The sequence below is a fragment of the Sphaerodactylus townsendi genome, linkage group LG15, assembly GCF_021028975.2.
Source record: "Sphaerodactylus townsendi isolate TG3544 linkage group LG15, MPM_Stown_v2.3, whole genome shotgun sequence".
In the NCBI taxonomy this organism is placed as follows: domain Eukaryota; kingdom Metazoa; phylum Chordata; class Lepidosauria; order Squamata; family Sphaerodactylidae; genus Sphaerodactylus; species Sphaerodactylus townsendi.
Window position 1 is genome coordinate 26,027,504 of NC_059439.1, and position 10,935 is coordinate 26,038,438.

At 48.0% G+C, this 10,935-nt stretch overlaps 1 protein-coding gene across 1 annotated transcript; it reads right to left on the reverse strand.

Moving 5' to 3' along the window:
- Positions 1-1,509: 1,509 nt before the first annotated feature.
- Positions 1,510-8,585, reverse strand: LOC125444470 (microtubule-associated protein 1B-like). Its single transcript, XM_048516882.1, has 7 exons — positions 8,538-8,585; positions 8,258-8,391; positions 7,956-8,010; positions 7,738-7,876; positions 4,766-6,948; positions 3,288-3,475; positions 1,510-3,107 (listed from the first exon to the last, which is right to left on the reverse strand). Exons 1-7 carry the CDS (start codon positions 8,580-8,582, stop codon positions 3,044-3,046), a joined length of 2,808 nt encoding a protein of 935 aa, XP_048372839.1. The 5' UTR covers positions 8,583-8,585; the 3' UTR covers positions 1,510-3,043.
- Between the last annotated feature and the right edge of the window lie 2,350 nt (positions 8,586-10,935).

Below are 10,935 nucleotides of genomic sequence, written 5' to 3' on the forward strand. Positions count from 1 at the left end.
ACTCTTCCTGTGACATTGAAATCTCTCCCACATTCTAACCTCCCTTAGCTGACAGGTTCAGAGGGGGGCCGCCTTGGTCTGCAGCAAAACGGCACCTTAGAAACCGACCAGAATTTTGGGGTACAATCTTTTGAGAGTCAAAGCTCCAAAGCTAGCATCCTGGCATCCAGGATCATTCCCCTCCCTCCGGTAATTTATGAATGAATTCTACTTCTTGTCTAACATATTTAATTTATATGTATTTATTTTATTTAATTTAATTTATTTTCTCAATAAAGCTGACTGGAAAACTATCCACATGTTGCAGAAACAACGGTGCCTTCCGCACATGCAGAATAATGCACTTTCAATCCACTTTTACAACTGTTTGCAAGTGGATTTTGCTATTCCGCACAGTAAAATCCAGCAGCAAAGTGCACTGAAAGTGGATTGAAGGTGCATTATTCTGCATGTGCGGAAGGGGGCAGTGGCATTTATTCATACCCAGCCTTTTTCTCCCAGTAGCAGTTTTACATAATTCACCTTGCCTCCATATTATCCCCACATCAACCCTGTCAGCAGTGGTGGGATCCAAACATTTTAATAACAGCTTCCGATGGTGGTGGGATTCAAACAGTGGCGCTGCCACACACACGCACGTCCAGTCCCTATTGGGCAGGGAGGTTGCTTTAGTAACCCCTTCTCGGCACTCAGAAAAAATTAGCAACCGCTTCTAGAGAAATGGTGAGAACTGGTTGGATCCCACCTCTGCATGTCAGGTAGATTAAGTTTTGGCTGACTAACGTAGTTCATCTTCTCAAATTCGTGCCTGAACCAATCACCACCAGACTGGACGGTAACAGAGCACAGCCAAGCTTTGCAAAATGCCTCACATAGGACAGAATCGTTTTAATAGACCAAATTATATTTCAAATATACAAACTTCCTCAGTACAAACACAGGTTTCCATCCTATGCAAGCTGGTGGAGTCTAAGGATATTTAGGGAGTTATTCTGTTTTGTTTTTTCAGATGAAGGCCATGGCAAACAGACTTTCTTAATCACTTGCCTTGAAAGCCCTTTGTTGGATTGGTCATGAGTCTAACTGCAACTTGACAGCACTTTACACACAAAACTAATCACTGAGGAGCCCCGATCCATGTTTCTGAGGAGACTGTTTAAATAACATGGATTTTGAATGAAAACCAGTTGAATCAGGTTCCTTATTAGGTTGCCTTGTGTCACCAGAGCCAGCGTGGTGTAGTGGTTAAGAGCAGGAGGATTCTAATCTGGAGAACTAGGTTTGATTCCCCACTCCTACACAGGTTTATCTGGTGAACCAGATGTGTTTCCACACTCCTACATTCCTCCTGGGTGACTTTGGCCTAGTCACAGTTCTTGGGAACTCTCTCAGCCCCACCTACCTCGCCAGGTGTCTGTTGTGGGGAGAAAACGGGAAAGGAGCTTGTAAGCCACCTTGAGTCTCCTCACAGGAGAGAAAGGTGGGGTATGAATCTTCTTTTTCCTCTTCTGTACAAAGGCCATAGGGTTGCCAACTTCCAAGTGGGGACTGGTATTCTCCCAGAATTATGATTGATCCCCAGACTACAGTTCAGCTTCAGATAGCAAATTCAACGGCATCAGGTCCCTTTTAAGCTCCCTTCCTCCCCAAATTCTGTCCTCCTCAAAGCACCCCCTGCAAACTCTCCACGAATTTTCCAAGCCAGAGTTTGCAACCTAAATAAAGTGTGGCTGAGAGTGGATCTACAGGGAGCTCAGTTAACAGAAGCTGACAAATCTCTCTGATGAAAGGGCCTTTTGGTAAACCAGCTTCCCATGGGGTGGGAAGAGGACAAAACCTCTGCACTTTATATGGGCTTATTATGAACACACATATATACAAGGGTTCAAGGGTCTAGTTCCATTTCCTCCTCTCCCCCATTCCACCTGGGGACCACAAAATCCTTTTCCCAACTGCCTCTCTCTTCCTTGTGCAGGGGTATACAATCCAGGGGGACATATGAGGTCAAATATCCCCAGGCTGTGGGAATTTAGTCACGTGGAGGGCAGAAAATCACCCCCATGCCCCTCCTCCTTCCCCCGGGGGCGGAGGAACACTGACTTTAAAAAGTTGTTTGGTCATGGGGTGGGGGGGACTCAGATTTTGCACCGGGCTACATTTTCCCTAGATATGCCTCTGTCCTTGTGTTACTAGTTCTGACTTTTGCAGTCTTCTAGCCCCTGTCTCAGCCATTCTATTCTCAGTTCTTTGCTGTTTCAGGATTTTCAGAGTACTGGAAGAACAGAATCAGGCCAAGATGGCTGACGGCAACTTCCCTGTATATGCTAAGCATTGTAAGAAACCAAAACTGGAAAGGCATACATGAGTGGCGTAAAGGTTAAGGGATTCCTTCCCTCAAATTCTCCCACAGAAGAGGATGGAAAAATATAATAAAATGAAAAATTACAGTGTGCAAAGAGCCAGGCAAGTGACTACACACAGGTGTCAAACTCGCGCCCCTCCAGATGTTATGGACTACAGTTCCCATCATCACTGCCAGCATGATGCTGGCAGGGGATGATGGGAACTGTAGTCCATAACATCTGGAGGGCTGCGAGTTTGACATCTGTGGACTACAAGCTGCTCTTGGAGGAAGGGACAGTGAATACAAGCGTCACATCTGCACAATTCAATATATCTTATCCGAGAGGCAGCAGCTTGAACGCACATAGTTTTCCCTTTTCTATTTTCACACAATTCTTATCCCTTTTGCTCTGGAAAGGCTAAAATAATGTTTATTTCTCTAACCCAGGGGTCTGCAACCTGTGGCTCTCCAGATGTTCATGGACTACAAAACCCATCATCCCATGCCTATTGGCCATGCTGCCAGGGGCTGATGGGAATTGTAGTCCATGAACATCTGGAGGGCTGCAGGTTGCAGACCCCTGCTCTAACCCTTGGCTCCCTGTTTGGCTCCTTCAATTCTTCAGCATGGTAGATGGATCTGGGATGAAGCAGAGCGATTACAGATTCTTTATGCTACATATTCATCTGATTGATGGGTTTACTGGGGCCTGCGCAGGCGCGTCTGCAGTTCAGCCATCATGTTGGGGTGCATAGGTCCAAACCTGGAAAGTCAAAGAAAAATGGCAGAATGAGATGAAACATATATAGGGTTTGGGCTGTAGCCTTCAATCATTCTGGTTCTGGTTCCGGCTGCATTCAGAGAAGTAGTTCCTCTAGGGCGAGGTGGGGAGATTATAATAAAAGCCTTTTAAGTTTGAAAAAAATGGAGCATTAATATTTACCCAGCATGTCTCAGGTTTGGCCTAGGATGTGTTGGTGGCGGAGGCGGAGAGTTCGCCTCTGTGCTGGTCTCCTGCTGTGGAGATGTCTCCATGGGTGGCCTCGGTCTCTTCAAGCTGGGTGCCCGCCGGACAGAGCTCTTACGGTTGAGCAAGACCCGTTCCTTCTGGGCAGTCATGTCCAGGGAGACCTGTGTCGCAGAAACGGGTCAGAGGAAAACCAAGTGTTCGGACTCTCATCATCCCTTGCTCCTGGGGGTGTACCACCCAGGGGGACATATGGGGTCAAATGTCCCTGGGCTGCAGCCATTTAGTCATGTGGGGGGAAATAGCCCACCTCCTCCATCCCTCCGGATCCATTAAAAAAATTATTTGGTTGTGGTCGGGGAAGGTGGCCACCCATGAAGGGGGAGGGCAAAAAACTCAGATTTTGCCCCAGGCAGATATACAATATAGAAATATGTATAAAACGTTGATTAGAGCAATACATGCAGTGATAGCGTTTGGATGGAAAGATAAGAAAAAACGGACGATTCAGAAATGGTTGGAATATATATGGGAACAAGTGACATTAGAGAGGAACAAAACAGCGCGTCACACACTGAAGACGGAGAATCAATATATTCAATGAATGTATTTATGTATATTTTACAATTGTCCAGTTACTGAATCCAATAATTGTACATCCAGTTTTTTCAACAATAAAAGTTCATTTTTGAGATATATAATCCATATCTTCAATATATACTGAACAAAAATAGTTCATTTTTTCAATATCTTTAGGATAATTATATTCCATGTAGAAAGTACTTCCCAAACGAATGAAATAATGAAGATATGGACAAGTTATGAGAATTGGGTGAAGGAGCCGGGAGTCAAAGAAGACATATGGATAAGAAGACAATGCCGAATGAACTGACTGCTGTTTGGTTAAAGAAAAGTAAAACAGAATATTAGGGGAGGGTGGGAGGGGAAAAAGGGGAAATGTATTGTTTGGAAATTATATCAGAAAGATGTAAATAGAATGATTATTTCAAACTATACAATAAAAAATATTTTTTTTAAAAAAAGATTTTGCCCCGGGTTATGTTTTCCCTAGATACGCCCAGTGTTGGGATTCAGCAGGTTCGAACCACTTCGGCAGAACCGGTTGTTAAAATGGTGCTTGTAAACAACCAGCAGTTAAATTACCGTGTTTCCCTGAAAATAAGACAGTGTCTTATATTAATTTTTGCTCCCAAAGATGCCCTATGTCTTATTTTCAGGGGATGTCTTATTTTTCTGTGTTCTGTTCGTCGGGCATGATTCCAAACGAAAACTTTGCTACGTCTTACTTTCGGGGGATGCCTGATATTTCGCACTTCAGCAAAACCTCTACTAAGTCTTATTTTCAGGGGATGTCTTATATTCGGGGAAACAGGGTATTTGAATCCCACCATTGGATATGCCTCTGCTCACTCCTCCCTTTTGATCATAGTTACCTTATCTGGTGAGAGTCCAGCCCCAGCAAAGCAGCATGTATCGGCAGCAGCTTTGTAGCCCAAGGGTTCGTGCGGCAGGTTCCTCTCAATTTGGCCTGTCTCCTTTGGCTCCTGCCCCTGGACCTCCGGCTCTTCCACCGCTTCTGCTCCTACCACCTCTTCAAGAACCACGATTCCTACCAAAGCCTCAGGATCTGTCTTCTGGTCCTTCTCCAGCTCTGCCTCTCCCATTTGCACCTCCTGCTCTTCTTCTTCTTCAGTCTTCGCTTCATTTCTCACAAGCCCCTCTGGCTTCCTACACTGGTGTCCCTCTCCCTTTTCAGCCCCCTCCAGCCCTTGCTGCTGACTCTCTAGATGCTCTTCTAAAGTCACAGTCTCCTCTGGCTCCCACTGAAGATTCCTCCCTTTCTCTGCTTTCACTTCTTGTCCTCCCTGCTGGTCTCCTCTAATCTCTACACCACCCAGCATGGTTTGATGAGCCCTTTCATCTCCAGTTTTGACATCTGGCTCCCTTTGCCGAAAATGTTCTGCCTCTGACCCTCCTTCAAGTGGCCCCTCAGCCTCCAATGACTGGTCCTCCACCATCATGGCCACCTCCTGTTCAGATCTCCCAGCCCATGCTGTTCCATCTCCCCTCTGCTCTTCCCCACCTGCTGCTTCTTGCTCTGGCTCCCACTGAGAGTTGCTTCCGGTCTCTGCTTCTCCTTCTGGCCCTCCCTGCTCCTCTCCTCCACTCTCAGCACTTTCTGGCTGAACCCTTTCATCTCCTGCCTCAATATCTGGCTCCTCCTGCTGATCGCCTTCCATGTTTGCCCCTCTGACAAGTTGACCACCAGGCTCTGATCGAAGGTCCTCTGCCATCTTGGCCACCTCGTGTTGAAATCTCCCTGGCCATGTTGCTCCATTCAATCCCCTTTGCTCTTCCTTGTCAGATTCTGCCCTACTTGGTTCCTCTTGCTCATCTCCCTCCTCCTCCTGCTGCTGAGTCTCCTCATTTCTCTCAAATATCTCTGGCTCCCTTGGCTGGGGCTCCTCCATCTCAGCCTCTTCTTGCCCTCTCGGTTGGCCATCTCCTGTCTTTGTGACCTCCTTTGGATCTTCCTCCTGCACTTTCACCATTTCTTCTGGCTCCCACCGAGGGCTGCGTCCAACCTCTGCTTCACCTTCTGGCCCTTCCTGCTGATCTCCTCTACACTCAGCACTGTCTGGCACTACTGGCTGAACCCCTTCTTCTCCTGGCTCTATATCTGGCTCCTCCTGCTGATTGCCTTCCATGGTTGCCCCTCCAACAAGTTGACCACCAGGCTCTGATCGCAGGTCCTCTGCCATCTTGGCCATCTCATGTTGAAATCTCCCTGGCCATGCTGCTCCGTTCAATCCCCTTTGCTCTTCCATGTCAGATTCTGCCCTACCTGGTTCCTCTTGCTCATCTCCCTCCTCCTCCTCCTGCTGAGTCTCCTCATTCCTCTCAAATATCTCTAGCTCCCTTGGCTGGGGCTCCTCCATCTCAGCCTCTTCCAGCCCTCTCTGCTGGTCATCTCCTTCCTTTGCGACCTCCTTTGGATCTTCCTTCTGTACTTCCAAGGTCACCATTTCTTCTGGCTCCCACTGAGGGCTGCGTCCAACCTCTGCTTCTCCTTCTGGCCCTTCCTGCTGATCTCCTCTACACTCAGCATTGTCTGGCACTGCTGGCTGAACCCCTTCTTCTCCTGGCTCTACATCTGGCTCCTCCTGCTGATCACCTTCCATGGTTGCCCCTCCTGTAAGTTGCCTGTCAGGCTCTGATTGAAGGTCCTCCGCCATCTTGGCCACCTCATGTTGAAATCTTCCTGGCCACACTCCATTCAATCCCCTTTGCTCTTCCCCGTCAGATTCTACCCCACCTGGCTTCTCTTGGTCATCTTCCTCCTTTCCCTCTTTCTGCAGAGTGCTTTCGGCCTCTCCTGCCCTTCCTAATTCCTCACGTTCTTGCCCTCCAGCCAATAGCTTCTCTGGTTTCCAGTCGTTCTTGTCTGACATTGCTTCTTCCAATTCTAGCCGACCTGCCCCCATTCTGGTGGGACTCCCTAATTCCCACTGCTGGATCTCTTCAGTCATAGTGAGCCCTTCCAAGTCTCTGAGCAGTTCACTTCCAGTTGTGGAGGATCTTAGCTTTGGGGCACCAGGCAGCAATTTAGGAGGTTCTGTGGGAAATAAATGAGGAGAGCAAAGTAAAGTAGATTTTGGTCTCCTCCTCTCCTCTCCCCCCACATATCCCAGAACCTGAAGATCTGAGTTACTTTCACCTCTCCATGAAACATGTGAAAGTTACACTGTTGGATTCCTAAATTTCTTAAACTGTTGATAAAGTAAACGGATTCGTTTGTTCAGTTTCAGACATTCTTTGTCGAACCAAGGGACACCCCTTGTATTACCAAGAGACCTATGTTTAGCAGACTTCATAAGATGGTCTGCAATATACCGTACTTAATCATCAATTCAAAATTGCCAATTGTCTCATAGGGAGAAGCTGCATTCAAGGTGGCCCTTGAAAGAAAGCCTAATTGATATGATTTAATTAACTCATTGATGACAGAAGCCAGGTGTGATGACCAGTAGAATGTGGGTAAACTTTCCTTGATTGTATCAGTAGGAGCATCCGTCATCACATCCTTATACAGAACGAGATTGAGTGAAAGGTGATCCCCCAATAAAAACATGTGGAAGTAAGGATCCAAACTCTTCCCCTCGCTTTCCAGTAAAGATGTATTTCTCTCCACTCCCTTAAACTGAGGCTGTTCGAGCTGCAGAAAAAGTCCCTGGCATGTATGACGATCCCAGATAGAGGTGGATCTCTGTTCACATATACAGTGCTTTATCCTCTCCACTGAATAACCACAGCACTCTCCACAAATCAGGAGATAGTGGTTATTAACAGGTCAGTTAGCAATCTAACCCATGTGACTTCCGCGCATTCTAAAATTTTCCATGACCTGAGAACTTCCAGCCAACATCTTCCTGTTCCTCATCTTTGCACGATAATTCAGAAGTTCCAACAATGGCCCCTGTAGGCTGAACACAACTGAAGACTTTTCCTGATGCTTCCTGAATCTCCTTACTGGGTGGGATTATCTGGAAAAGAACGGCCTTCGTCAAGGCAGAGTTGGAACACAAATAGATCCTGTGCTAATCTCATCCTTCCAGCACCTACCTCGGCGATGGGTGATTTTTCAAAGGCCTCCAGATTTCCCCTTGGAGAAATATCCCTGCAAAGAGGAGGGAAAAGGGGGTAAGGATTATTCCAACTACAAGTGTCTTGGAGAAATATCCCTGCAAAGAGGAGGAAAAAGAGGGTAAAGATTATTCCAACTACAAGTGTCTTGGAGAAATATCCCTGCAAAGAGGAGGAAAAAGAGGGTAAAGATTATTCCAACTACAAGATGAGACTACAGCTCTGGGCCCCAGGAAAACCTCCAGGATAAAGAATAAACACAGGCCACAGGTCCTGGTTACCCATAGGGTGCTGTCTCCGGTTCATCATCGTGGTGGCTTCTACAAGGCTCTGTCTCCTTTGGGCTTCCTGACCCATCTGCCCTCGGATGAGCGTCATCTCCAAGGAGGTAGGTGGTGAAGATGGAAATGTAATCCTGAAGACGGAAGGAGGACGAAACACAAACAATAAACACAGATCATCCAGTTTGATAGTCAGGCAGCCCCTTCTTTGAAAAATAGACCAAAACACCAGGGGTCCTGGATCCCACCCAAGCTCGGTGGATAGCAGGGTGTCACTGACCACCGCCCGCTGAAGGGTCCCCAGCAGCCGCTGAAAGAGATCCATCGATCGTCTAGGTCAGGTGGAGAGGAGCGGCTTCCCCTTTCTCCTCGGCGAGGGAAGTAAATGCTGTGAAAGCTTGTGACCACATCCTCTGCCTCGGGCTCGCTGCCTTGGACAGTTCTGCTAGGGTTTTGTGTAACTGCAAGCAATTGCACCAAAAATAGTAAGCGTCTGGATAGTTGGTGGCAACTTCTGGTCCAGAGTATGTGTGCAAGCTAGGGATGCCGGCCTCTAGGTGGGATCTGGGGATTCCCCAGAATTACAGGTCATTTCCAGGTGATAGATCATTTCCTCTGGAGAAAATGGAAGCTTGGATGTGTAGACTCTATAGCAGTGTTTCCCAACCTTTTTGAGGTCAGGGTACCCTTGACCTCACTCTTCATATCTCACGGTACCCCTGCTGCCACCCTCCACCTTCCCCTCCCATTGCCCCTGCTTGCCACACCCCCCACCTTCCCCTCCAAGGGTGAAGGGAAGCACTGGGGGGGGGGTGGCTGCTGACCTTGTGGCAGGCCCTGCCCCATGGGCCAGCTCCATGCCCTTGCTGATGCCAGTGGGAGACACCACAAAAATGAGGGGTGGTGGTGGTAGTGTTGCTGCGGTACTCCTGGGACATGCTCACGGCACCCCAGAGTACCACGGTACCCTGGTTGAGAATGGCTACTCTATAGCATTGTACCCACTGAGGTCTCTGTCTGCTCTAAGTGAGAACACGTCACCACAGTGAAACCGCAACCAACCTTGGGAAAATTCAGAACAGCCCTCATCTTTGTTACAAACAGGGCAAACGCTCCCAGAAGCAGATTCATCACACTGTGTTTCCTGGGAGGAACGAGCAAAGCGCAACACCCGTTTCCTCCGGCTTTGGAGGACAGCAGCCGCAAAGTCAGGAAGTTCTGCGAAATCTGTGCTCGAAGTAAACATTTCAAAAGTGACATCATGAAAAGAACAAACCCTTTTCGGTACTTTAAGGAAAGGCTTCTTAATCGAGCTACTCGTTTTCAAGCAATTCTTCCAGGATTGTTACCCTTGAAGCGCCAGGAATTTCGAGGGTCTGTGGAATAATCTATTGGCAAGTGTACAGGTTGAGTAGGCGGCGAGCAGGCAGGCAGGCTTGCTCGGCAGGTTGTGACTATTCAGCTCTTGCTGCCCTTGTTACCGCGCTGCTCAGGATAACACTTTCCGTCCCAGAGGTATCCCGCTCTCGGCAGCGCAGCCTTATGGAACCTAAGCAAGACCCGACTGGGCAAGGGCTCGGATAAATAAAAGTGATTTATTGAGATGCTGACCTAAGTGTCAGCACCTCCCTTCCGCACAACAACTGCGCTGCCTAGCAGCCTTACACCCTCTTAAATACATTTCCTTCCCCCGGGAGCCCGGGAGAACTCAAGACAGCCCACCACCATTCATTAACAAAATCCAAAGTAGCCAATCATTACATCTGTAACACATGTAAGGAACCAATCATGGGTCCTATAGGGCATCCCCTTCTCGAAGTTTCAAGCGCCAAAAGAGCAGGGCGAAGGCGATGGACGTATTCACTGACGGGGAAACACAAAGGTTTTCCCCAGGTTGTCCGGAGGTCAGGAAGCAGAGAGTGATGACGTGAGTTCCCCTTATCTGCCTGCTGGACGAGATTAGGTAGGGCAAGGCGAACTTCGACTGGAGGTTTCCCTTTGTCCTGCGTGTATCAGGGAACTTTACACGTGAATGGGATGTGGGTCCGGGTGCCAGATGCTGGAGATGGCTCTCTGCCTTGGGCCAAGGAGGTTCCATACAGTCACAAGTACAGGGAAACATACAAATCCTATTTCTACCTAATACAATCAGTTCCTACCTAGCTAATACAAAAACAGAACAACCTTTCCAATTGTTTTAGTTCAGATACAGTCCAGGAGCGGGATTCTCTCCTGGCTCCGCTATCACCCTGATCAAAACCAGGTTTTAGCACCGGTTGGGCTGCAACCAGGGACTGACTGCTTCCACACAGGGATTCATCCCAGCCTGGGCAGTGGGAAGCCCTTGCAGTAAACAGAGGCATCTCAATGATATTATGCCCACTGTGTGCATGATGTGTTTGGCTCCTTTCCCCCTCTCTGAGGTAAAGAAAACGAAATGTCCTTTTTGTTTCTTACTCAAAAGGGGAAACTGCAGGGTGGCTGCAGGCCCAGCCGCAGCTATGTGGCCATTCCAACCACAGCCACTGGGGGGAGGGGGCGGTGTTAAGCTCCCCTTTGAAAACAGCATTTGGCAGCTTGCTGTCCGCTTCTGCATGCATTAGCACCATCAGCAAGCCAAAGAATTGCTCCGAAGGACTGCTTTTGAGTGATTTTTAAAGCAATCAGAGCATCTGGCT